Source organism: Poecile atricapillus, chromosome 4 (assembly GCF_030490865.1).
Source record: "Poecile atricapillus isolate bPoeAtr1 chromosome 4, bPoeAtr1.hap1, whole genome shotgun sequence".
Lineage (NCBI taxonomy): Eukaryota > Metazoa > Chordata > Aves > Passeriformes > Paridae > Poecile > Poecile atricapillus.
Genome location: NC_081252.1, coordinates 74,650,319 through 74,678,040, shown reverse-complemented (window position 1 = coordinate 74,678,040; position 27,722 = coordinate 74,650,319). Strand labels below are relative to the sequence as shown.

Sequence of the window (27,722 nt, the reverse complement as noted above, 5' to 3'; positions counted from 1 at the left end):
GGGAAAAAACTTTGAAAAATGGGAAAAATGGGAAAAAATGGGAAAAAAACTTTGGAAAAATGTGAAAAAAATGGGAAAATGGTAAAAAAACTTGGATAAATGGAGAAAAAATGGGAAGAAAACTTTGGAAAAATGGGAAAAGAATGGGAAAAGTGGGAATGAGGGAAGCAGGAAGTGCTGGTTGTTCCCAGCAGGAAAAGGCGCGGCCGAAGATTCCCGGGATTGCGCTGAGGCCGGAGCGGAAATTCGGGAATCGGAGCTTTCCCAAGGAAAACAATCCCCGGAGCGCGAAGGGAACGGAGAGGACGGGAAAGGGACGGAGCCGGGGCCAGAGGGAGCTCCTGGCTCAGGTAATTCCAGGGAATTCATGGAATTCTGGCTGGGAATGGAAATGTGGGAATGGGAGAGAAAATGCTGGAAAAAATCATTGGGATGGGAGGGAAATGGGGGAAAAAATTGGGGAATTTGGGATGGAAAAGTTGGGAAAAGGGGATAAAAATCCTTGGGAAATGGGGAAAAAAAAGTGGGAAAATTGAGGGGAAAATTTGGGAAAAGGGGAAAAAAATTGGGGAAAATTTGGGAAAATGGTGGGGAAGGAATTGGGAAAATGGGGGAAAAATGGGAAAATGAAGGAAAAAAATTGGGAAAAGGGGAAAAAAAAATTGGGAAAAAAAATGGGAAAAAAATCTTGGGAAAATGGGAAAAAATGTAAAAAAAAACCCAGGAAAATTGGGGGGAAATTTGGGAAAAGGGAATGAAAAAGTCGGGAAAATGAGGGGAAAAAATGGGGAAAAATTTGGGAAAATGGAGGAGAAAAATTGGGAAAAGGGGAAAAAAATTGGGAAAAAAATGGGAAAAGAAAACCCAGGAAAATTGGGGAAAAAATTTGGGAAAAGGGAATGAAAAAGTTGGGAAAAGGGGAAAAAATTTGGGAAAATTTGGGAAAAGGGGAAAAAAATTGGGAAAAATGGGGGGAAATTTGGAAAAAGGGGAAAAAAATTTGGGAAAAATTTGGGAAAATGGTGGGGAAGGAATTGGGAAAATGGAGGAAAAAAATTGGGAAAAGGGGAAAAAAAAGTTGGGAAATTTGGAAAGAAAATGGGGAAAGAATTGGGAAAAATGGGGAAAAAAATGGGAAAAAATCTTGGGAAAATGGAAAAAAGAAAACCCAGGAAAATTGGGGAAAAATTTGGGAAAAGGGAATGAAAAAGTTGGGAAAATGGGGCAGAAAAATGGGAAAAAGGGAAAAAATAATGGAAAAAAACTTGGGAAAAATTTGGGAAAAAGAAAAGGAAAAAAAAGGGGAAAATTGAGAAAAATTCTTGGGAATTTTTCCTTTGGAAAAACGAGGAAAAAAATTGGGAGAATGGGGATAAAAAACTTTGGAAAAAAATTGGGAAAATGGGAGGAAAAAACCTGGAAAAGTGGGAATAAAAAAATTGGGAAAATGGAAAAAAATTGGGAAAATGGGGGGAAAAAATGGAAAAAAAACCCTGGGAAAATGGGGAAAAAATGGGAAAAAATGGGAAGAAATCCTTGGAAAAATAGGGATGAAAGGGAATTTGGGAATTGTCGGAATTCCTGCGGAATTCTGGGAATTGCTGAGGGTTGAGCTCCTCCTTGTCCCGATTTTCAGAGGCTGCGGCGAGCGAGGAATCGGCGGATCCCGGCGGGAAGGTCAGCGGGAATTCCGGGAATTTGGGAATTCTGGGAATGTTGGGAATTGTGGAATTGCAAGAATTGGGGGAATTGGAGGAATTTGGGAATTGTGGGAATTCCTGGGAATTGTGGAATTCCAAGAATGGGGGAAATTTGGGAATTCTGAGAATTGTGGAATTCTGGGAATTCTGAGAATCGTGGGATTGGGGGAAGGTTGGGAATATTGGGAATTGGGAATTTTGGGAAAATTGGGAATTGGGGGTTTTAGGAATTTTGGGAATTGTGGGAATGTTTCGAATTACAGAATTCCAAGGATTGGGGAAATTTGGGAATGCTGAGAATTGTGGGAATGTTGGGAATTTTGGGAATTGGGGAATTCTGGGAGTTGTGGGAGTTGTGGGGATTTGGGAATTCCTGGGAATTGTGGAATTCCAAGAATTGGGGGAATTGGGGAATTCTGAGAATTTGGGGAATGTTGGGAATTGGGAATTTTGGGAATTCTGGGAATTGTGGGAGTTCTGGGAGTTGTGGGATTTGTGGGAATGTTGGGAATGTTTGGAATTGGAGGATTGGAATTGTGGGAATTCTGGAATTCAGGAATTGTGGGAATTCTGGAACTGTGGGAATTTGGGAATTGTGGGAACGTTTGGAATTACAGAATTCCGAGAATTAGGGAAATTTGGGAATGCTGAGAATTGTGGGAATGCTGGGAATTGGGAATTTTGGGAATTGGGAATTTTGGAAATGTTGGGAATTGGGAATTTTGGGAATGTTGGGAATTTTGGGAATTTGGGAATTTGGGGATTTTGGGAATTATGGAAATATTGGGAATTGGGAATTTTGGGAACTGTGGGAATTTTGGAAATGTTGGGAATTGGGAATTTTGGGAATTGTGGAAATATTGGGAATTGTGGGAATGTTGGGAATTTTGGGAATTGTGGGAGTGTTGGGAATTGTGGGAATGTTGGGGATTTTGGGAATTGTGGGAACGTTGGGATTTGGGAATTGTGGGAATGTTGGGAATTGTGGGAATTGTGGGAATTGTGGGAACATTGGAAATCGCCAGCAATTCCCCGGGAATGCCGGAATTCCCACGGATCCCATTCCAAGGGCGGAATTCCCGGCAGGATTCCGAGGATTCCTGCGTCCTCCTCATCTCCAACCTGCCCGACAAGGGATATTCCCAGGAGGAAATCTCCAACCTGGCCAAACCCTTCGGAGGCCTCCGCGATCTCCTCATCCTCTCTTCCCATAAAAAGGTGGGAATTCCAAAGTGGGAATTCTTGGGAAAAATCAGGAATTTTTTTAGGGATTTTTTTGGAATTTTTTGGGATTTTTTTGGAATTTTTTAGGGATTTTTTGGGAATTTTTTCGGGATTTTTTTGGAATTTTTGGGGGATTTTTTTAGAATTTTTTTGGGATTTTTGGGGATTTTTTAGGGGATTTTTTGGGATTTCTTTGGGGAATTTTAGGGAATTTTTGAAGGAATTTTGGGAATTTTTTTTCATTAGTTTTGAAGGATTTTTTAGAAATTTTTGAGGGTTTTTATGAGATTTTTTGGGAAGTTTAGGAAAATTTTTGGAATTTTTTGGGGATTTTTTAAGAATTTTTTAGGGATTTTTGGGGATTTTTTACAGGATTTTTTTGGGATTCCTTTGGGGAATTTTAGGGAATTTTTGAAGGAATTTTGAGAATTTTTTTCATTATTTTTGAAGAATTTTTTTGAAATTTTTGAGGATTTTTTTGAATTTTGGGGGGAATTTTTTTAGGGAAATTTTTGGAATTTTGGGGGATTTTTGTAGAATTTTTTTGGGATTTTTTGGGAATTTTTTAGGGAATTTTTTGGGATTTCTTTGGGGAATTTTAGGGAATTTTTAAAGGAATTTTGAGAATATTTTTCATTATTTTTGAAGGATTTTTTAGAAATTTTTGAGGATTTTTAGGAGTTTTTTTGGGAATTTTTTTAGGGAAATTTTTGGAATTTTTTGGGGATTTTTTAGGGATTTTTGGGGATTTTTTAGGGAATTTTTTGGGATTTCTTTGGGGAATTTTAGGGAATTTTTGAAAGAATTTTGAGAATTTTTTTCATTATTTTTGAAGGATTTTTTCGAAATTTTTGAGGTTTTTTATGAGATTTTTTGGGAATTTTTGGGGGGAAATTTTTGGGATTTTGTAAGGAATTTTGGGGGATTTTTTTTATTATTTTTAGGGAATTTTGGAAGGAATTTTGGGATTTTTTTCATTATTTTTTAAGGATTTTTTTAAAATCTTTGGGGGGATTTTTTGGAATTTTTTTGGGGATGTTTCTGGGAAATTTTTGGAATTTTTTTCGGGTTTTTTTTTATTTTTGGGGATTTTTTGGAGATTTTTTAGGGATTTTTTTGGGATTCCTTTGGGGAATTTTAGGGAATTTTTGAAGGAATTTTGAGAATTTTTTTTCATTATTTTTGAAGGATTTTTTAGAAATTTTTGAGGATTTTTAGGAGTTTTTTTGGGAATTTTTTTAGGGAAATTTTTTGAATTTTTGGGGATTTTTTTTAGAATTCTTTAGGGATTTTTGGGAGATTTTTTAGGAGATTTTTTGGGATTTCTTTGGGGAATTTTAGGGAATTTTTGAAGGAATTTTGGGGATTTTTTTTCATTATTTTTAAGGATTTTTTTAGAAATTTTTGAGAATTTTTAGGAGATTTTTTGGGGAATTCTTGGGATTTTTTTGGGATTGTTTTTAGGGAAATTTTTGGAATTTTAGGGTGTTTTTTTCAAAATTTTTTAGGGATTTTTGGGGGAATTTTTTGGGATTTTTTAGGGATTTTTGGGGATTTTTTGGGGTTTTTTAGGGGCAATTTTTCGGGATTTTAAAAGGAATTTTTGGGGATTTTTTTTATTATTTTTAGGGAATTTTGGAAGGAATTTTGGGATTTTTTTTCATTATTTTTTAAGGATTTTTTTAAATTTTGGGGGGATTTTTTGGAATTTTTTTGGGGGATGTTTCTGGGAAATTTTTGGGATTTTTTTCAGGTTTTTTTTTTTTATTTTTGGGGATTTTTGGGAGATTTTTTAGGGAATTTTTGGGATTTCTTTGGGGAATTTCAGGGAATTTTTGAATGAATTTTGAGAATTATTTTCATTATTTTTAAGGATTTTTTTTAGAAATTTCTGAGGATTTTTAGGGGATTTTTGGGGGAATTTTTGGGATTTGTGGGGGACTTTTTTTAGGGAAATTTTTGCAATTTTGGGGGGTTTTTTCATAGTTTTTTAGAGATTCTTGGGGATTTTTTGGGGAATTTTCTGGGATTTTGGGGGATTTTTTAGGGAATTTTTGGGGGAATTTTTGAAAGAATTTTGGGAATTTTTTTCATTGTTTTTAATTTTTTGGGGGAGAACTTTTTAGAAATTTTTGAGGATTTTTAGGAGATTTTTTTCTGGAACTTTGACATTTTTTTTTTAGGGAAATTTTTGGGATTTTTTGGGGGTTTTTTCAGGTTTTTTTATTTTGGGGGATTTTTTAGGGAATCTTTGAAGGAATTTTGAGAAATTTTTTTCATTATTTTTGAAGGATTTTTTAGAAATTTTTGAGGATTTTTAGGAGTTTTTTTGGGAATTTTTTTAGGGAAATTTTTGGAATTTTTTCGGGGTTTTTTTTTTATTTTGGGCAATTTTTTGGAGATTTTTTAGGGAATTTTTTGGGATTCCTTTGGGGAATTTTAGGGAATTTTTGAAGGAATTTTGAGAATTTTTTTCATTATTTTTGAAGGATTTTTTAGAAATTTTGGAGGATTTTTAGGAGTTTTTTTTTAAATTTTTTAGGGAAATTTTTGGAATTTTTGGGGGATTTTTTTAGAATTTTTTTAGGGATTTTTGGGGATTTTTTAGGGGATTTTTTGGGATTTCTTTGGGGAATTTTAGGGAATTTTTTAAGGAATTTTGGGAATTTTTTTCATTATTTTTAAAGATTTTTTTAGGAATTTTGGGGAATTTTTAGGAGATTTTTTGGGGAATTTTTGGGATTTTTTGGGGGACTTTTTTTAGGGAAATTTTTGGAATTTTGGGGGGTTTTTTCATAATTTTTTAGAGATTCTTGGGGATTTTTTGGGGAATTTTTTGGGATTTTGGGGGATTTTTTAGGGAATTTTTGAAAGAATTTTTGAAAGAATTTTGGGAATTTTTTTCATTGTTTTTAATTTTTTGGGGGGGAACTTTTTAGAAATTTTTGAGGATTTTTAGGAGATTTTTTTGTGGAACTTTTGAGATTTTTTTTATGGAAATTTTTGGGATTTTGGGGGGGTTTTTTTCAGGTTTTTTTATTTTGGGGAATTTTAGGGAATTTTTGAAGGAATTTTGAGAAATTTTTTTCATTATTTTTGAAGGATTTTTTCGAAATTTTTGAGGATTTTTATGAGATTTTTTGGGAATTTTTGGGATTTTTTGGGGGGAAATTTTTGGGATTTTTTAAGGAATTTTTGGGGATTTTTTTTTAGTATTTTTAGGGAATTTTTGAAGGAATTTTGGGAATTTGATTCCTTGTTTTTTAAGGATTTTTTAGAAATTTTGGAGAATTTTGGGGAGAATTTGAGGGGGTTTGGGGGATTTTTTAGAGATTTTTTTAGGGGATTTTTGGGGGAATATTAAGGAATTTTGGGAACCTTTTTCATCCTTTTTTAAGGATGTTTTAGGAAATTTTTAAGGATTTTGGGAGGATTTTTTGGGATTTTTGGGATTTTTTTCAGGGTTTTTTTGATTTTGGGGGATTTTTTTGGGATTTTTTAGGGAATTTTTGAAGGAATTTTGGGAATTTTTTTCATTATTTTTAAGAATTTTTTTAGAAATTTTCGAGAATTTTTAAGAGATTTTTTTTGGGAATTCTTGGGATTTTTTTTGGGATTGCTTTTAGGGAAATTTTTGGAATTTGGGGGTTTTTTTTCATAGTTTTTTAGGGATTTTGGGGGGGAATTTTTTGGGATTTTTAGGGATTTTGAGGGATTTTTGAGGGAATTTTTTTGGGGAATTTTAGGGAAATATTGGAGGAATTTTGGGAATTTTCTTCATTATTTTTTAAGAGTTTTTTTAGAAATTTTTGAGGATTTTGGGGGGATTTTTTGGGATTTTTTAGAGAAATCTTTGGGTTTTTTTTCATTCTTTTTTAGGGAATTTTTGAGAATTTTTTGGGGAATTTTTGGGATTTTTTTGAGATTTTTTGGTGGAAATTCCTGGGAATTTCTTTGGGAATTTGGTGGAAATTTCTGGGAATTTTTTGAGACATTTTTGGGATTGTTTTGGAATTTTTTTTTTGTGGAAATTCCTGGGAATTTTTTGGAGGAATTTCTGGGATTGTTTTGGGATTTTTTGGTGGAAATTCCTGGGATTTTTTTTGGGAATCTTTGGGATTGTTTTGAGATTTTTTTGGTGGAAATTCTTGGGAATTTTTGGGGGGAATTTTTGAGATTTTTTGGTGGAAATTCCTGGGAATTTTTTTGGGAATTTGGTGGAAATTCCTGGGAATTTTGGGGGGGAATTTGGTGGAAATTCCTGGGAATTTTTTGGGGGGGAATTTTTGGGATTTTTTTGTGGAAATTCCTGGGATATTTTTGGGGAATTTTTGGGATTGTTTTGAGATATTTTGGTGGAAATTCCTGGGAATTTTTTGATGGAAATTCCTGGAATTTGGGGGGGGATTTTTGGGATTATTTTGGGAATTAGATGGAAATTCTGGGAATTTTTTTGGGAATTTTTGGGATTGTTTTGGGATTTTTTGGTGAAAATTCCTGGGAATTTTTTTGGGAATTTCTGGGATTGTTTTGAGATTTTTTTGGTGGAAATTCTTGGGAATTTTTGGGGGGAATTTTTGGGATTTTTTGGTGGAAATTCCTGGGAATTTTTTGATGGAAATTCCTGGAATTTTGGGGGGGAATTTTTGGGATTGTTTTGGGATTTTTGGTGGAAATTCCCAGGAATTTTTTGGGAATATTTGGGATTGTTTTGGGATTTTTGGTGGAAATTCCCAGGAATTTTTTTGGGAATTTCTGGGATTGTTTTGGGATTTTTTGGTGAAAATTCCTGGGAATTTTTTGGGGAATTTTTGGGATTGTTTTGGGATTTTTTGGTGGAAATTCCTGGGAATTTTGGGGGGAATTTGGTGGGAATTCCTGGGAATTTTTTTGGGAATCTTTGGGATTGTTTTGAGAATTTGGTGGAAATTCTGGGAATTTTTTTGGGAATCTTTGGGATTGTTTTCCCAGGCGTACCTGGAGATCTCCCGGAGAGCCGCGGATTCCATGGTGAAGTTTTACGGATGTTTCCCGATTTTCCTGGACGGGAATCAGCTGCAGATCCGGCCCGAGCCTCGGCACAGCTCCCTCCGAGACGAGGTGACATTCCCGGGAATCCTGGGGGAAATTCCTGGAAAAAAACTGGGAAATTCCTGGAAAAAAACTGGGAAATTCCCAGAAAAAAACTGGGAAATTCCCGGGAAAAATCCTGGGGAAAATTCCCAGAAAAAAACTGGGAAATTCCCAGAAAAAACCTGGGAAATTCCCAGGAAAAATCTGGGAAATTCCCAGAAAAAACGTGGGAAATTCCCAGAAAAAACCTGGGAAATTCCTGGAAAAAATCTGGGAAATTCCCGGGAAAAATCCTGGGGAAAATTCCCAGAAAAAAACTGGGAAATTCCTGGAAAAAATCCTGGGAAATTCCCGGGAAAAATGTGGGAAATTCCCAGAAAAAACGTGGGAAATTCCCGGAAAAAAATCCTGGGAAATTCCTGGAAAAAAACCTGGGAAATTCCTGGAAAAAACCTGGGAAATTCCTGGAAAAAACCTGGGAAATTCCTGGAAAAAGCCTGGGAAATTCCCAGAAAAAACCTGGGAAATTCCTAGAAAAAATTCCTAGAAAATTCCCAGAAAAAACCTGGGAAATTCCTGGGAAAAATCCTGGGAAATTCCTGGAAAAAATCCCGGGAAATTCCTGGGAAAAAACCTGGGAAATTCCCGGAAAAACAATCCTGGGAGTTGGGGGGATTTGGGAATTGTGGGAATTTGGGAAGTTTGGGGATTTGGGAACTTTGGGAATTGTGGGAATTTGGGAATTTTGGGAATTTGGGAACTTCGGGAATTGGGGGAATTTGGGAATTGGAATTGGGGAATTGTGGGAATTTGGGAATTTTGGGAATTTAGGGGTTGGGGGAATTGGGGAATTGTGGGAATTTTTGGGGATTTGGGAATTTGGGAATTTTGGGAATTGTGGGAATGGTGGGGATTTGTGGGAATTTTGAGAATTTGGGGAATTGTGGGAATTTTTGGCGATTGTGGGGATTTGGGAATTGAGGGAATTGTGGGAATTTGGGAACTTTAGGAATTGTGGGATTTGTGGGAATTTTGGGAATTTGGGGATTGTGGGGATTTGGGAATTGTGGAGATTGTGGGAATTTGGGAATTTTGGGAATGGGGGAATTGGGATTTGGAAATTTTGGGGATTGGGGAATATTTGGGAATTGTGGGATTTTTGAGGATTTGGGATTTGTGGGAATTTGGAAATTTTGGGAAATGTGGGAATTGTGAGGTTGAGGAATTTTGGAGAAATTTATGGGAATTCATCCTGGGAAATATTTTTATGGAGATTTTGACCTGATGACGTTTTCCATGATTATTAATAAATTCTTAACTAATTAATTATTAATTAATTATTAATTATTTTTAATGAAGCTTTAATTCCATTTTTTTTCCCTCAAGGAAGCGATTTTCACCGCCCTCATCAAGGATTCCAATCCCAAGGTGAGTTTTCCCTCATTATCCCAAATTTTTTCCCTCCTTATCCCAATTTTTCTCTCTCATTATCCCAGACTTTTTTCCTCATTATCCCATTTTATTTTCCCATTATCCCAATTTTTTTCCTCGTTATCCCAAATTTTTTTACTCTTTATCCCAAATTTTTTTCTCTTGTTATCCCAAGTTTTTTCTCTTATTATCCTGATTTTTTTCCCTCTTTATTCCAAGTTTTTTCCCTCTTTATCTCCAATTTTTTTCCTCGTTATCCCAAATTCTTTTACTCTTTATCCCAAATTTTTTTACTCTTTATCCCAAATTTTTTTCCTCATTATCCCAAATTTTTTTCCTCGTTATCCCAAATTTTTTTACTCATTATCCCAAATTTTTTCCTCACTCTCCTGATTTTCTTTGGGAATTTTAGGGAAATTTTGAAGGAATTTTGGGAATTTTCTTCATTATTTTTTAAGAGTTTTTTTAGAAATTTTTGAGGATTTGGGGGGGGATTTTTTGGGAATTTTTTGGGATTTTTTAGAGAAATCTTTGGGATTTTTTTCATACTTTTTTAGGGAATTTTTGAGAACTTTTAGGAGATTTTTGGGGGAATTTTTGGGATTTTTTTGGGATTTTTTGGTGGAAATTCCTGGGAATTTTTTTAGGAATTTGGTGGAAATTCCTGGGAATTTTGGGGGGGAATTTGGTGGAAATTTCTGGGAATTTTTTGAGAAATTTTTGGGATTGTTTTGGAATTTTTTTTTGGTGGAAATTCCTGGGATTTTTGGGGGGAATTTCTGGGATTGTTTTGGGATTTTTTGATAAAAATTCCTGGGAATTTTGGGGGGAAATATGGTGAAAATTCCTGGGAATTTTTTGGGGAATTTTTGGGTTCCTTTAGAAATTTTAGAAAAAAAACCCTAATTTTTTCTCTTTTTTGTCTTTTCTTTCTTCTTTATTTCCCCTTTTTTCTTTTTTCCCTTTTATCCCCTTTTTCCTTTTGCTTTCCTCTTTTCTTCCTTTTCTCTCCCTTTTTTCCAACTTTTTCCCCCTTTCCTTCCCTTTTCCCTCTTTTTTCCCCTTTTTCCCCCCTTTTCCACTTCTTTTTCTCCCATTTTTTCCCATTTTCTCTTCCTTTTTCTTCTTTTTTTCTCCATTTTTCTCCCCATTTTTCTCCCTTCCTTTTTCCTCTTTTTCCCTCTCCTTTCCCATTCCATTTTTCCCTTCTTTTCCTCCCATTTTTTCCCATTTTCTCCTTCCTTTTTCTTCTTTTTCCTTCCTTTCCCCCATCTTTTTCCCCTTCCCTTTCCCCCCTTCCTTTTCCCCTTCTCATTTCCCCTTTTTTTCTTTTTCCCCTTCTTTTCCTCCCATTTTCCTCCCTTTTCTCCTTTCCTTTTTCTTCTTTTTCCCCTTTTTCTCCTTCCTTTTCCCCCTTCCCTCTTTCCCCCTTCCCTCTTTTCCCCATTTTCCCATTTTCCCTTCCTTTGTTTTCTTTTTCCCCCTTTTCCTCATTTTCCCTTTCCCTTTCCTTCTTTCCCTTTTCCCTTTTTTTTCCTCCCATTTTCCCATTTTTCCCTTCTTTTTTCTTCTTTTTCCCCTTTTCCTCTTTCCTTTTCCCCCTTCCCTCTTTTCCCCTTCCCTTTTCCCCATTTTCCCCTTCTTTGTCTTCTTTTCCCCCCCTTTTCCCTTCCCTTTTCCTCCTTTTCCCTTTCCCATTCATTTTTTCCCTTTTCCCTTTTTTTTCTACCATTTTCCTCCCTTTTCTCCTTTCCTTTTTCTTCTTTTTCCCCTTTTCCTCCTTCCTTTTCCCCCTTCCCTCTTTTCCCCTTCCCTTTTCCCCATTTTCCCATTTTCCCTTCCTTTGTTTTCTTTTTCCCCCCTTTTCCTCCTTTTCTTTTTCCCATTCCTTTTTCCCCTTTTCCTTTTCTTTTCCTCCCATTTTCCTCCCTTTTCTCCTTTCCTTTTTCTTCTTTTTCCCCTTTTCCCCCTTTTTCCCCATTTTCCCATTTTCTCCTCCTTTGTTTTCTTTTTCCCCCCTTTTCCTTTCTCTTTTCCTCCTTTTCCCTTTCCCATTCCTTTTTTCCCTTTTCCCCTCCTTTTCCTCCCATTTTCCTCCCTTTTCTCCTTTCCTTTTTCTTCTTTTTCCCCTTTTCCTCTTTCCTTTTCTTCCTTCCCTCTTTTCCCCTTCCCTTTTCCCCATTTTCCCATTTTCCCTTCCTTTGTTTTCTTTTTCCCTCCTTTTCCTCCTTTTCCTTTTCCCATTCCTTTTTTCCCTTTTCCCTTCTTTTCCTCCCATTTTCCTCCCTTTCCCCCCCCATTTCCCATTATCCCCCATTTTTCCCCTCTGCAATTCCATTTATTCCCATTTATTCCCATTTTTTCCCATTTTTCCAGCTGGATTGCTCCTCTCTGCGAGCTCAGCTGGTGCTCCTGGGGAATCTCCCATCCGATGGATTCCGGGAGCTGGAGGTTGTTTGTGCGGGGCTGCGTTTTGGGAAGGTGGAGCACTACGCCGTGCTCAGCAACCGGCACCGGGTAACGGCACCGGGAAAAACCGGGAAAAACAACGGGAAAAAACTGGGAAAAATCCCAGGGGAGGTGGGGGATTTATAGGGAATTTTTATGGATTTTTTGGGGATTTTTTTGGGGATTTTTTGGGATTTTTTTTTTATTTTTGGGGATTTTTTTGGGGATTTTTTAGGAATTATTTGGGATTTTTTCCAGGATTTTTTAGGGATTTTTAAGGATTTTTGGGGGGATTTTTTCGGGATTTTTTTGGATTTTTTCAGGGTTTTTTCAGGGTTTTTCAGGATTTTTTGGGATTTTTTTCAGGATTTTTTGGGATTTTTTTTTATTTTTGGGGATTTTTTGGGGATTTTTTGGGGATTTTTTGGGAATTATTGGGGATTTTTTTCTGGATTTTTTCAGGATTTTGGGGGAATTTTTTTTATTTTTGGGGATTTTTTAGGAATTATTTGGGATTTTTTCCAGGATTTTTTTCAGGATTTTTTGGGATTTTTTTTTTTATTTTTGGGGATTTTTTTTGGATTTTTTAGGAATTATTTGGGATTTTTTTTTTTCAGGATTCTTTAGGGATTATTAAGTATTTTGGGGGGGATTTTTTCGGGATTTTTTGGAATTTTTTCAGGATTTTTTGGGATTTTTTTCCAGGATTTTTCTGGGATTTTTTCGGGATTTTTCGGGATTTTTTCCAGGATTTTTTCAGAATTTTTCGGGGATTCTTTTCAGGATTTTTTGTGATTTTTTTTTTATTTTTGGGGGATTTTTTGGGGATTTTTTAAGGAATTATTTGGGATTTTTTTCTGGATTTTTTCAGGATTTTTGGGGGATTTTTTCCAGGATTTTTTGGGAATTTTTTTTTTATTTTTGGGGATTTTTTGGCGATTTTTTAGGAATTATTTGGGATTTTTTTCGGGATTTTTTTCGGGATTTTTGGGGGGGGTTTGGGGATTTTTTAGGAATTATTTTGGATTTTTTTCAGGATTTTTTAGGCATTATTGAGGATTTTTTGGGGGATTTTTTCAGGATTTTTTGGGGGGTTTTTTGAGGATTTTTTTGGATTTTTTCGGGATTTTTTGGGATTTTTTTCTGGATTTTTTCAGGATTTTTGGGGATTTTTTTTCTATTTTTGGGGGTTTTTTGGGGGATTTTTTAGGAATTATTTGGGATTTTTTTCAGGATTTCTTAGGGACTATTGAGGATTTTTGGGGGGATTTTTTCGGGATTTTTTGGGATTTTTGTCCACGATTTTTCTGGATTTTTTGGGATTTTTTCCAGGACTTTTCAGGGATTTTTTTTCAGGATTTTTTAGGAATTATTTGGGATTATTTTCAGGTTTTTTTAGGGATTATTAAGGATTTTTGAGGGCATTTTTTCAGGGTTTTTCAGGATTTTTTGGGATTTTTGTCCAGGATTTTTCCAGGATTTTTTTGGGGTTTTTTTCAGGATTTTTGGGGGATTTTTTTCAGGATTTTTTGGGATTTTTTTTTTATTTTTGGGGATTTTTTTGGGGATTTTTTAGGAATTATTTGAGGTTTTTTTCAGGATATTTTAGGGACTATTAAGGATTTTTGGGGGGATTTTTTCGGGATTTTTTTGGATTTTTTCAGGGTTTTTTCAGGGTTTTTCAGGATTTTTTGAGATTTTTGTCCAGGATTTTTCCAGGATTTTTTGGGGATTTTTTTCCAGGATTTTTCGGGGATTTTTTCCAGGATTTTCTGGGATTTTTTTTTTTTATTTTTGGGGATTTTTTGGCGATTTTTTAGGAATTATTTGGGATTTTTTTTCTGGATTTTTTCTGGATTTTTTGGGGATTTTTTTTCAGGATTTTTGGGGGGGTTTTGGGGATTTTTTAGGAATTATTTGGGATTTTTTTCAGGATTTTTTTAGGGATTATTACGGATTTTGGGGGGAATTTTTTTCGGGATTTTTTGGGATTTTTGGGGGATTTTTTCAGGGTTTTTTCAGGATTTTTGGGGATTTTTTTCTGGATTTTTTCAGGATTTTTGGGGGGATTTTTTTCAAGATTTTTTGGGAAATTTTTTTTTTTTGTTGATTTTTTGGGGTTTTTTTAGGAATTATTTGGGATTTTTTTCAGGATTTTTTAGGGATTATTAAGGATTTTTTTTTGAGATTTTTGGGGGATTTTTGGGGGGATGTTTTAGGAATTATTGGCTATTTTGGGGGGATTTTTTTCAGGATTTTTTTTTTATTTTTTTGGAATTTTTGGGGATTGTTTTTCATGGAATTTTTGGGGATTTTGGGGAATTTTTAAGGAATTATTTGGGATTTTTTTTCTGGATTTTTTCAGGATTTTTGGGGGATTTTTTTCAGGATTTTTCGTGATTTTCTTTTTATTTTTGGGGATTTTTTAGGAATTATTTGGGATTTTTTTCAGGATTTTTTAGAGATTATTGAGGATTTTTTTTTATTATTTTTGGGGGGATTTTTGGGGATTTTGAGGGATTTTTTAGGAATTACTGAGGATTTTTGGGGGCATTTTTTGGGGAATTATTGGGGATTGTGAGGGGGACTTCTGGCAATTTGGGGGATTTTAGGGGGATTTTTTTGGGAATTATTGTGATTTTGGGGGGATTTTTTGGGGAATTATTGGGGATTTGGGGGGATTTTTTTGAGTTTTGGGGGAATTTTTTGAGGATTTTTGGGGGGGGGAATATTTGGAGGGTTTTTTGGGGGAATTTCTTGGAATTTTGAGGGATTTTTTGGGAATGTTTTGGGAATTGGAAAGAGTGGGAATGGCAGAATTGATGGGGTTTTGTGGGATTTTTCTGGGTTTTAGTTCCCAAAAAAACAAGGAGAAATGGTTTTAAATCCAAAAAAGGAAGAAGAATCCCAAATAACCAAGGAAAATATCCTTGAAATCCCAAAAATTTCAATGAAATGTTTTTAAATAAAAACAACAGGAAAATGAAAAGAAACCCAAGGAAAATGTTCTTTAAATCCCAAAAAACCAAGGGAAGTGATCTTTAAATCCCCAAGTCCAGCAAAAATCTTTTTTAAATCCCTTAAGTCCATTAAAAATCTTTTTTAAATCCCAAAGAAACAAGGAAAATCCCACCAAAAACAGGAAATAAAACTCCCCAAATCCAAGAAAAATATTCTTTATATCCCAAAAAAAAAAGAGAAAAATTGTCTTTAAATCCCCAAAACCCATCAAAAATCTTTAAATCCCAAAAACCAAAGAAAATCCCCCCAAAAAACAGGAAACTTTTAAAAATCCCCCAAATCCAAGAAAAATATCATATAGATCCCAAAAAAAACCAAGGAAAATTATCTTTAAATCCCAAAATCCATCAAAAATCTTTTTTGAACCCCAAAAATCCAGGGAAATCTTTTTAAACCCCAAAAATTGAAGAAAATCTTTTGTAAATCCCAAAAAAACCAGAGAACTGTTTTTAAAATCCCCAAAATCCAAGAAAAATATATTTTAAATCCCAAAAAAACCAAAGAAAATTATCTCTTATTTCCTAAGATCCGTCAAAAACCTTTTTTAAATCCTAAAATCTTTTTTAAATCTCAAAAAAACAAGAAAAATTAAAAAAAAACCAAAAAGAGTAAACTTTTATAAATCCCTCAAATCCAAAAAAAAAATCTCTTCCGTATCCCAAAAACCCCAAGAAAATCCAATTTATTCCCGCCTTTAGGACCCAAATTATGACATTTTAAGGTGATTTTTCACCCTTTTTACACCAGGAAAACGGCAGGAAATGAGGGACCCGGGCATTTGGAAGAATTCCCATAATTTGATCCAGAAATCCAGGAATTAATTGGAATTTTTTTCTCCCCTCAGGCCATCCTGCAGCTGGACAGCCCCAAATCGGCGCGGGCCATGCACAGCTTCCTGCAGCAGTATCCCTACACCATGGGCGAGCACACACTCACCTGCTCCTTGTCCTGCCACGGTGATTCTCCTGAGGTAAAAAATCCCAGTTTTTTTAACTTCTGGATTATTATTTTTGTTTTTTTGGGATGGGAGAAGCTTCTTCTCAAAGAGCTGCGGGGTGGGATTTTACTCAAGGTTGGGGTTTTTGGCTCAAGGTTGGGGGTTTTGCCCTCAGCGTTGGTTTTTTTTCCCTCAGGGATGGGATTTTTCCCCTCAGGGTTGGGTTTTTTCCTCTCAGGATTGAGATTTTTCTCTCAGTTTGGGGATTTTTCCCTCAAAGTTAGGATTTTCCCCTCAGGATTGGGATTTTTCCCCTCAGGGTTGCGTTTTTTCCCGACAGGGTTGGGATTTTTCTCTCAATTTTGAGGTTTTTCCCTCAGGATTAGAATTTTTCCCTCAGGATGGGGATTTTTCCCTCCATTTTGGGGTTTTTCCCTCAGGATTAGGATTTTCTCCCTCAGAATTAGAATTTTTCCCTCAGGATTGGGATTTTCCTCCTCAGGATTAGAATTTCTCCCCTCGGGGTTGGGATTTTTCCCTCAATTTTGAGGTTTTTCCCTCAGGATTGGGATTTTCCCCTTTAGGATTAGAATTTCTCTCCTCAGGGTTGGGATTTTTCTCTCAATTTTGGGATTTTTCCCTCAAAGTTAGAATTTTCCCCTCAGGATTGGGATTTTTCCTCTCAGGGTTGGTGTTTTTCTTTCAATTTTGAGGTTTTTCTCTCAGGATTAAAATTTTTCCCTCAGGGTTGGGATTTTTCCCTCCATTTTGGGGTTTTTCCCCTCAGGGTTGGGATTTTTCTCTCAATTTTGAGGTTTTTCCCTCAGGATTTGGATTTTCTCCCTCAGGATTGGGATTTTTCCCTCCATTTTGAGGTTTTTTCCCTCAGGATTGGGATTTTCTCCCTCAGAATTGGGGTTTTTCCTTCCATTTTGGGGTTTTTCCCTCAGAATTAGAATTTTTCCCTCAGGATTGGGATTTTCCTCCTCAGAATTAGAATTTCTCCCTTCAGGTTTGGGATTTTTCTCCTCGGGGTTAGGATTTTTCTCTCAGGTTTGGGATTTTTCCCTCAGAGTTAGAATTTTCCCCTCAGGATTGAGATTTTTTTTCTCAGGTTTGGGATTTTTTCCCTCAGGATTGGGATTTTCCCTCAGAATTAGAATCTTTCCCCTCAGGGTTGGATTTTTTCCCCTCAGGGTTGGGATTTCCCCCTCAAGGTTGGGATTTTTCCCCTCAGGGTTGGTGTTTTTCTTTCAATTTTGAGGTTTTTCTCTCAGGATTAGAATTTTTCCCTCAGGATTGGGATTTTCCCCCTCCATTTTGGGGTTTTTCCCTCAGGATTGGGATTTTTTCCCTCAGGATTAGAATTTCTCCCCTCAGGGTTGGGTTTTTTCCCGTCAGGGTTGGGATTTTTCTCTCAATTTTGAGGTTTTTCTCTCAGGATTAGAGTTTTTCCCTTAGGATTGGGATTTTTCCCCTCCATTTTGGGGTTTTTCCCTCAGGATTGGGATTTTTCCCCTCAGGATTAGAATTTCTCCCCTCAGGGTTGGGATTTTTCCCCTCAGGTTTGGGATTTTTCCCCTCAGGTTTGGGATTTTTCTTCTCAGGTTTGGGATTTTTCCCCTCGGAGTTCGGATTTTCTCCCTCAGGATTAGAATTTCTCCCCTCTGGGTTGGGATTTTTCCCTCAATTTTGAGGTTTTTCCCACAGGATTAGGATTTTCTCTCTCAGGATTGGGATTTTCTCCCTCAGAATTGGGATTTTTCCCTCCATTTTGGGGTTTCTCCCTCAGAATTAGAATTTTTCCCTCAGGACTGGGATTTTCCCCTTTAGGATTAGAATTTCTCCCCTCAGGATTGGGATTTTTCCCTCCATTTTGGGTTTTTTCCCTCAGAATTAGAATTTTCTCCTCAGAATTGGGATTTTTCCCCCCAGAATTGGGATTTTTCCCCTCAGAGTTGGGATTTTTCCCTCAGGGTTGGAATTTTCCCCCTCAGAATTGGGATTTTCCCTCAGCTTTGAAACTTTTCCCCTCAGAATTGGAATTTTTCCCTCATGGTTTGGATTTTTCCCTCAGGATTAGAATTTTTCCCCCTCAAAATTGGGATTTTTCCCCTCAAGAATTGGGATCCCACTTTTTCCATATTTTTTATTCTCAATTTGTGCCAAAGGAAATCTTCAAATCCTGAAGTTTTTCTTCAACTCTAAAAATTCTAAGGAATAAAGTCCCTTAAAAAAATGATTCCTGAAATTCCTCCTGGTGAGGGAACATCCCTTAGGGATTTGTGGGAATGCTGAGGTTCAAATCCACTTTTTTAGCTTTTTCCCTAGATCTGGGAATGAAAATTCAGGAATTTTCGTGCTGTTTTATCACTTCAGGGTTTGATTCCTGGGATTTTCCTGGAAATGGCTGAGTTTAAAAGCCCTGAAATGCCAAAAATAAGGAAAATTCCTGGAGAAATCTGGGATAAATCCTGGATTTCAGGGATAGGGTGTGAGGGGTATAGGGAAATAACCGGATTTTAGGGGTAGGGAATGGGATTTGTAAGGAATGGTTGGATTTTAGGGATAGGGAATGGTTGGATTTTAGGGATAGAGATAAGGAATGGTTGGATTTTAGGGATAGGGAATGGTTGGATTTTAGGGAATGGGGATTTTTTTAGGAATGGTTTCATTTTAGGGATAGGGAATGGTTGGATTTTAAGGATAGGGAATGGTTGGATTTTAGGGATAGGGAATGGTTGGATTTTAGGAATAGGAAATGGTTGGATTTAAAGGATAGGGAATGGTTGGGTTTAAGGGATAGAGAAAAAGAATGGTTGGATTTTAGGGAATGGGGATTTTGTTAGGAATTATTTGATTTCAGGGAGCTGCTGCTGCTCCCTCCATCCCAAATCCATCCCAAATCCATCCCAAATCCATCCTGCTCCAAACCCCAGCAGCTCTGAAAGAGCAATGACCATTTACTGTTGGAATTCCCACCCTGGGAATTGGGATTGGGACCAATTCCCTGGAATTCTCCCTTCCCACTGCCTCCTTTGGGGTGATGGGATGTGGGAATCACGCTCCAATCCCTCTGGAATTGGAAAATCCTGACCTTGGGTTTTGTTTTCCAGGCTGAAAGCGGGAAAAGGGAAGCGAAGACGGAGGATGGGAGCAGAGGAAGGTACAGCCCACGAGGATTTTGGGGAATTCTTGGGAATTTTATCCCTTTCTTTTCCCTCTTGGAATGTTTATCCACAATCAGGGGATTGCTGAGCCTCCCTCCAGGTTTGTCCTGCTGCTCCTCCTTCCCAATCCGTGCGCTCCAGAGCCAAAATATTCAGGATTTATTAAAAAAATCATGGAAAAACGGGGTGAAATCCCAATTCCTGTGGAGTTTTCCTTGGTTTTCTCCCCTGCTCAGATCCTGGATCCTCCTGTTGCTTTTATTCCATCCTGCAGCTCTTCCCTCTATCCCTGCCTCTGGAATTCCTCTTCCCAACTACTGAATTCCCAAATTTTAGGAAATTTTAGGAAAATTTTAGGGATTTTTGTTAAATATGGCTTCAATCCTTTTTTTTCTATGATTCCAACTCGGATTTTTGGATGAGTTTTGTTGTGAAAAACCCCAAAATTTTCTAAAAGTGATCCTAAACTTTAAGGAATTCTGTTATGGAAAAGCTCTGTATTCCCACATCCCAGTTTTTTTCCTCATCATTCCATGAACCTGCAGAAATTTGGGAGTGTTAATTCCCAAATTAATGAGAGTCTCTTCCTCACTTTTGATTCCAGACAGGTGGAATTAAAAAACTAAAATTAAAATTAAATCTAAGATTAAAATTAAAATTAAATCTAAGAATAAAATTAAAATTAAAATTAAAATTAAAATTAAAATTAAAATTAAAAAGAGACTTTTCCATGAATCCCAGCTCCAGAAAAGTTGGAAAATTGGCATTTTTCCTTGCTCCACACATTTTCCACACAATTATTTTATTCTATTTTTTTGGGAGCAGAAAACATGGGAATTATGATTTTAATTATTAATTGTTAATTATTTATCTGAAGCTTTAATTAATTAAACTCCACCCCTGGGCTCTGCCTTTCTTTCCCAGGCTGCATTTTCCATGAATCCCTGGGATGAATTTTCCATGAATCCCAGGATTTTCCATGAATCCATGGAGTGAATTTTCCCTGAATCCCAGGAGTTTTCCATGAATCCCTGGGATGAATTTTCCATGAATCTCTGGGATGAATTTTCCATGAATCCCAGGATTTTCCATGAATCCATGGAGTGAATTTTCCCTGAATCCCAGGAGTTTTCCATTAATTTTTGGGATGAATTTTCCCTGAATCCCAGGAGTTTTCCATGAATCCATGGGATGAATTTTCCATGAATCCCTGGGATGAATTTTCCCTGAATCCCAGGAGTTTTCCATGAATCCCTGGGATGAATTTTCCATGAATCCCAGTGGAAGACAAACCAAACTGAGCACAGCCAGAAATATTGAACTGATGGGAAAATCCCTTTGGATTTTTGGATTTGGATTTTTGGATTTGGATCCTGATTTTTTTCCCAGGTTTTGGAGGAGAAATTCCCTGCTGGAATTCTGCTGGAATGGGCGTTCCAGGCACGGCCATCCCAAATTCCAGCAGTTCCCAAACTCATCCTGTGGGATTCTTTCCTTCAAGGAAAACCTCTGAAATTCTCTGGAAAACTCCGTCCCATTGCACCTCAAAGGGGGTGGAAAACCAGGATTTGAAACCCAACCCAAAAACTGATCCCAAATCCAAACCTGGGATTTGGGGATTTGGGATCCAAATCCAATCTCTCAGGATTGGGAAGCACAGAGCAAATTCCCTTATCCAGGAGCTTCCTTTGGGTTGGATATTCCCATTTTTCCCTCGATGGGATGGGAATTTTCCGAGTCCTGAGGCCTCCAAAACGTGAATTATTCATCTCCATTTGTCACCTTTTCCCACAGAATTCCCAATCCCATTTCTTGACGCTCCAGGAAAATCCATCCGGAGCTTTCTGGGAATTCTGGGAATTCCGGAATTCTCCCCCCATCGTTTGATTTCTTCTGTTTCTTTGGAATGTTTTTAGCTCGGGCTTGAAAAAAATTCCAGAGGTGCAAAAACCAGCCGGGAATCCATCGGGAGAGGCCAGGAAAGGGCAAATTCCCACCCCAAATGTTCCGGAGGAGATTCCAGCGGGACAGCTGGAGATTCCCGAGCCTCAGGCGGGAGGAGCAGCGAGGGAGGACGCGGAAGGATCGGATCCTGGAACGGGAATTCCCGCGGATCCTGCCGGTGGGAAATCGCCCGGAGCGAGGTCGGAGGAGAAGCCGGCGCCGCTTTCCAGGGATGGGAAGGAAGAGGTTCGGGATGAGCCGGAGCTGGAAGTGGGGAAGGAGGATGAGGAGCTCTCTGCTCCCGCCGTGGAAGTTCTGGAATCATCCGGAGAAACGCCGGGAGCCGTCCCTGGAACATCCCCGAGCTCGGACGAGGCTCCCGCGGCATCGCCCGGAGCGGAGCCGGCTGCTCCGGAAAAAATTCCCGTTCCTGAGGGCGGGAAAAGCGACCGTGAAACGTCCACGGAGAGGAAATGTGTCCCAAAAACTCTGGATGTTCCAGGGAAAAAATGGGATGTGGCTGGAGCAGAGAGAGAGGGGACGGCGGAGGAATCCCTGTTGAAAATCGGGGAAAATCCGGGGAAAACTTGGAGCAAGGCTGGGACAGAGGTGGAGAAAACACCTGGAAAAACGTTATCCAAGGGTGGGGAAAACTCTGGGAATGCTGTGGGTGAGATCCCCGTGGGAAGTTTGGTTAAAATCCCACAAAATAAAGGGATGGGAGCAGCGAAATCCGAGGAAAGCCGCGCGGCGGCTCCGGGAAATCCCGGTGCTTCCCTGAAGGAATCTTGTCCTGGGAAACCCCTTTTGAAGGCGGTGGTGTCCATCCCGGATATCCTGAAGCAGAGAATTCCCGTCAGGATCACCGAGCCTTCCCTGGGAAAACCTGGGGAGCAGAAAATCCCTCCCAGGGCGGGACCGGAGAAGAAAATCCCACCCAAAGCCGCGGCTCAACCGGGAGCTGGGAACGGCCAATGGAAAGGGAACGGGAATTCCGGAGTGGATCCGCAGGGAGAGAGCGGGAAGAGCTCATCCCAACAGGAAAAGGATTCCCAGCTGGAATCTCGGGCGAGTTCCAAGCAGAGCCAGCAGGGAGAGAGCGGAACGGGCGGCACGAGGGAAGATCCCGGCGGGAATCAGGTGAGGAGGGCGGGAATGCCGCTGTTCCCTGGGATTCTCCCGCTCTGCTTTCCCGGGATTTTCCCTTTTCCATAAATCCTTGGGCCACCAGAGGAGCTGCCGGGGCAACTGGTTCCTTTTAGCCAGGGTTGGAAATTCCCATGGAAATTCTTTCGGAAGCGAATCCAAAGGGAATTCCTTGGAGCAGCTCCAAGTGGGAATAAACTCCGTATCCTCTGGGGAGCTGGAATTTGCTTTTCCAAGGCTTGCAGGGATGGAAAAGAGGCTGGGGGACATCCCAGAGCAGCTCCTCGATCCCAGCAAAGCCGTGCTCACTGAGGATTGGGATTTCCTGGGATTTCATGGAATTCTTTGTCCCGTTTTGCAGGCTCCTGGCAGGGGCGGTGCTGCAGCCTGGAAAAGCGGCACCGGCGGCGCTGGAAGACAGAAGGAGGTAAGGATGGAAAAGTGTGGGATTAAGAAGATGGAAAAAGGCGTTTTTGACGTTCCAAGGGGTGGGATTGGATGGGATTTAAGGTGTTTTCCAAAGCATTCCAGGATTCTGTGCCATTCCTGCTCTCAGGAATCTCTCCCGCTCTGGGATCACCGTTCCCGCTCTTTTTCCATCCCGTATCCGTGGATCCTGTGGACTCTGGGATGCTGAATCCCTTCGGGATCGTTTTCCCTTTGGATCCCAATTTCCAGGCTCACGGAGCCGGGACCACCAGGAAACCCCAGCTGATCCCATAAATCCATCCCCAAATCCCGGATTCCCAGCTGGTGTTAAATATCCCTGGAAATGTGAGGGTAGGACGGAATATTTTGGCAGAAAAAGTAACAAAAATTGGGAATTATTGATGGAAGAAATCGGAGGCATCGTTTGGGGTGGGGCATCCATTCCTTTGGAACCAGGAATTTGAATTGGCAGGAATTCTATCCGTGGAATTTTATCCATGGAATTTTTTCCATGGAATTTTTTCCACTCAGTTTTACCCATGGAATTTTAACCCACGGAATTTTATCCACTGATTTTTATCGGCTAAATTTCATCCATTGAATTTTATCCGTTGAAATGTATCCATGGAATTTCATCCACTGAATTTTATCCATGGAATTTCATTCACTGAATTTTATCCATGGAATTTCATCCACTGAATTTTATCCATGGAATTTTATCTGTTGAATTTCATCCACTGAATTTTATCCATAGAATTTTATCCATTGAATTTTGTCTGGAGAATTTCATCTGAATTTCATCCATTGAATTTATCCATTGAATTTCATCCACTGAATTTCATCCATGGAATTTTATCCATGGAATTTTATCCATTTTATCCATTGACCTTTATCCACTGAATTTTATCCATTGACTTTGATCCATTGAATTTTATCCAGAGAATTTTATCCAGAGAATTTCCTCTGAATTTCATCCATGGAATTTTATCCATTGAATTTTATCCATTGACCTTTATCCACTGAATTTTATCCACTGAATTTTATCCATGGAATTTTATCCATGGAATTTTATCTGTAGAATTTCATCTGAAGTTCATCCATGGAATTTTATCCATTGACCTTTATCCATTGAATTTTATCCATAGAATTTTATCCATTGAGCTTTATCCACTGAATTTTATCCATTGAATTTTATCTGGAGAATTCCATCCATTGAGATTTACCCGTTGAATTTTATCCCTGGAATTTTCCCTATGGAATTTTCTCCTCTCTCGACCCGCTGCGATTTTCCCAAAGGACTTTTCCCACCTGCACAAAACCCAAGCTAAATTAAACAAACTTCATTAAATTAATTAATTACTCAGCGCAACGCTGCCGTTTCGACCCCTTAACGCTTTTTTTTTTTTTTAAATTACTTTTCACCCTCAAATTAAATTTGGGATTAATTTTTTTAATTAAAACATTCCTCCCGGAGATTCCAGATTATCATTCCATTCCCAGGAGGAAGAGCTCTTCCCGTTTAACCTGGACGAGTTCGTCACGGTGGACGAGGTGCTGGACGAAGCCGAGTCTCCGGCGACGCCGCGGCGAAACCCCCCGAGGGGGAAGAGAAAAGAAGCTCCCAAATCCAACCCTTCGGAGCCGCCGGCGTCCAAGAAGAGGAAAGGGAAGAGTTGCGGAGCCGAAGGTGAGCTGTCCTTTGTCACCTTGGATGAGATCGGGGAGGAGGAGGAGGAGGAGGACGCGCCGGTGCCGCTGCCGGGCGTCGACCCCCAGGGCCTGGTGGTGGTGGATGAGGTGGTGGAAGAGGAGGAGCTGTCGGAAGCGGTGAAGGATCCGCAGGCGCTGCTGACGCTGGACGAGATCTCGGAGCAGGAGGAGCCGGGTTCCCACGGGAACGGGCCCAGGGTGGAATTTGAGGAGCGGGAGCTGAAGGCCGAGCCCTTGGTGACCGTGGATGAGATCGGGGAGGTGGAGGAGCTGCCCCTCAACGAGCCCGCGGAGCTGAGCGCCGCCGAGGAGGGCAAAGCCAATGCCGGGGATTGCGGCGCCTCCCAGGTGCCCGACGATCCCAACGCCTTGGTGACCGTGGATGAGATCCAGGAGGACAACGAGGACAATCCTCTGATGACTCTGGATGAGGTTAACGAGGATGAGGATGATTTCCTGGCCGACTTCAATCACCTCAAAGAGGAACTAAACTTTGTTACAGTCGATGAAGTCGGCGACGAGGAAGAAGAAAACTCTTTCCCAGGGAAGAACCCGCCTGAAGATGAAGATGATGAAGATATTGTTGCTGTTGCAGGACCAGAGGAAATGGGAATTCTGGGAGATACAAATCCAGAGGAGGAAATGGCTGAAATCTCTAAGCCAAAAGGTGAGGAACATCAAGGCCAGCTTGGACAGGGCTTGGAGCCACCTGGGCTGGTGGAAGGTGTCCCTGTCCATGTCCTTCAGGTTCCTCCCAATCCAAACCATTCCATGACTCCATCATTCCATGATTCTGTTCCGTGATCCCGTGATTCCATGATTCCATCCCAACGTGCCTTTCTGTCTCCAGCAGCTCAGCTGGGATCAGAAGAGGCAGAACCAAAATCTCAGCAGAAGAAAACGACTTTTCCAGGTGTCCCCAAGACTCAGAGCACTCCCAAAGGTAAATCCAAAGGAATTCCCCCAAAATGCTCCGGCTTTTCCAGGCAGGGAGATTCTTTCCCACCCCTTTGAAAACTCCTCCGGTGCCTCAAAACCTCAGTGAACCTCAAAGGCAGGGCCCAGAATCCAGGGATTCCTAAATTTCCATGGGGTCAGCCCTTCAGGAATTCCTGAATTTCCATGGGTTCAGTCTTTCAGGAATTCCTGAATTTCCATGGAGTCAGTTCTTCAGGAATTCCTGAATTTCCATGGGGTCAGTCCTTCAGGAATTCCTGAATTTCCATGGGTTCAGTTTTTCAGGAATTCCTGAACTTCCATGGAGTCAGTTCTTCAGGAATTCCTGAATTTCCATGAGGTCACTCTTTCAGGAATTCCTGAATTTCCATGGGGTCAGTCCTTCAGGAATTCCTGAATTTCCATGGGTTCAGTTCTTCAGGAATTCCTGAATTTCCATGAGGTCGGTTCTTCAGGAATTCCTGAATTTCCATGGGGTTGATTCTTCAGGAATTCCTGAATTTCCATGGGTTCAGTTCTTCAGGAATTCCTGAATTTCCATGGGTTCAGTCCTTCAGGAATTCCTGAATTTCCATGAGGTCATTCCTTCAGGAATTCCTGAATTTCCATGAGGTTGGTGCTTCAGGAATTCCTGAATTCCCATGAGGTCAGTTCTTCAGGAATTCCTGAATTTCCATGAGGTCAGTTCTTCAGGAATTCCTGAATTTCCATGGGGTCAGTCCTTCAGGAATTCCTGAATTTCCATGGGGTCAGTCCTTCAGGAATTCCTGAATTTCCATGGGGTTGGTTCTTCAGGAATTCCTGAATTTCCATGAGGTCACTCTTTCAGGAATTCCTGAATTTCCATGGGGTCAGTCCTTCAGGAACTTCCCAAGTTTCCATGGGGTTGGTGCTTCAGGAATTGTTCCAGTTTCCATGGGGTCAGTTCTTCAGGAATTCCTGAATTTCCATGAGGTCGGTCTTTCAGGAATTCTTGAATTTCCATGGGGTTGGTCCTTCAGGAATTCCTGAATTTCCATGGGGTTGGTTCTTCAGGAATTCCTGAATTTCCATGGGGTTGGTTCTTCAGGAATTCCTGAATTTCCATGGGTTCAGTTCTTCAGGAATTCCTGAATTTCCATGGGGTCAGTCCTTCAGGAATTCCTGAATTTCCATGGGGTCAGTTCTTCAGAAATTCCTGAATTTCCATGAGGTCACTCTTTCAGGAATTCCTGAATTTCCATGGGGTCAGTCCTTCAGGAATTCCTGAATTTCCATGGGGTCAGTTCTTCAGGAATTCCTGAATTTCCATGAGGTCGGTTCTTCAGGAATTCCTGAATTTCCATGAGGTCGGTTCTTCAGGAATTCCTGAATTTCCATGGGGTCAGTCCTTCAGGAATTCCTGAATTTCCATGGGGTCAGTCCTTCAGGAATTCCTGAATTTCCATGGGGTTGGTTCTTCAGGAATTCCTGAATTTCCATGGGTTCAGTTCTTCAGGAATTCCTGAATTTCCATGGGGTCAGTCTTTCAGGAATTCCTGAATTTCCATGGGGTTGGTGCTTCAGGAATTCCTGAATTTCCATGAGGTCGGTTCTTCAGGAATTCCTGAATTTCCATGGGGTCAGTCCTTCAGAAATTCCTGAATTTCCATGGGGTTGGTTCTTCAGGAATTCCTGAATTTCCATGGGGTCAGTCTTTCAGGAATTCCTGAATTTCCATGAGGTCAGTCTTTCAGGAATTCCTGAATTTCCATGGGGTTGGTTCTTCAGGAATTCCTGAATTTCCATGGGGTCAGTCCTTCAGGAATTCCTGAATTTCCATGGGGTCAGTTCTTCAGGAATTCCTGAATTTCCATGGGGTCAGTCCTTCAGGAATTCCTGAATTTCCATGGGGTCAGTCCTTCAGGAATTCCTGAATTTCCATGGGGTCAGTCCTTCAGGAATTCCTGAATTTCCATGGGGTTGGTGCTTCAGGAATTCCTGAATTTCCATGGGGTTGGTGCTTCAGGAACTTCCTGAATTTCCATGGGGTCAGTCCTTCAGGAATTCCTGAATTTCCATGAGGTCGGTGCTTCAGGAATTCCTGAATTTCCATGGGGTCAGTTCTTCAGGAATTCCTGAATTTCCATGGGATTGGTTCTTCAGGAATTCCTGAATTTCCATGAGGTCACTCTTTCAGGAATTCCTGAATTTCCATGGGGTTGGTTCTTCAGGAATTCCTGAATTTCCATGGGGTTGATTCTTCAGGAATTCCTGAATTTCCATGGGGTTGGTTCTTCAGCAATTCCTGAATTTCCATGTGTTCAGTTCTTCAGGAATTCCGGAATTTCCATGGGTTCAGTTCTTCAGTAATTACTGAATTTCCATGGGTTCAGTTCTTCAGTAATTACTGAATTTCCATGGGTTCAGTTCTTCAGGAATTCCTGAATTCCATGGGATTTCTCACTCTATTCCCAGAAAACGCCGTGTTTATTGGGAACGTTGATGACATGGATGGATTGAAACGAGGCAGGGCCCAGCTTGGGTGAAAACCCTGATTTTTTGGAATAGTAA

At 39.4% G+C, this 27,722-nt stretch overlaps 1 protein-coding gene across 7 annotated transcripts in view; it reads left to right on the top strand.

Moving 5' to 3' along the window:
- The window catches only part of ZNF638 (zinc finger protein 638), a 59,387-nt gene that overhangs the window by 30,848 nt on the left and 817 nt on the right, over positions 1-27,722 (top strand). The window contains exons 12-24 of one of the 7 annotated variants that reach the window (XM_058837225.1): positions 192-350; positions 1,637-1,677; positions 2,787-2,918; positions 7,896-8,024; positions 9,384-9,425; positions 11,805-11,945; positions 15,742-15,867; positions 18,951-19,000; positions 20,921-22,088; positions 22,456-22,521; positions 24,024-24,210; positions 24,829-24,900; positions 25,087-25,176. In XM_058837225.1, coding sequence (XP_058693208.1) covers positions 192-350; positions 1,637-1,677; positions 2,787-2,918; positions 7,896-8,024; positions 9,384-9,425; positions 11,805-11,945; positions 15,742-15,867; positions 18,951-19,000; positions 20,921-22,088; positions 22,456-22,521; positions 24,024-24,210; positions 24,829-24,900; positions 25,087-25,176 — 2,403 coding nt within the window. Of the gene's footprint in view, positions 1-191; positions 351-1,636; positions 1,678-2,786; positions 2,919-7,895; positions 8,025-9,383; positions 9,426-11,804; positions 11,946-15,741; positions 15,868-18,950; positions 19,001-20,920; positions 22,089-22,455; positions 22,522-23,997; positions 24,901-25,083; positions 25,177-27,722 lie in introns of all 7 variants that reach the window. The other 6 variants (XM_058837224.1, XM_058837227.1, XM_058837226.1 and 3 more) reach the window with 6 other exon arrangements.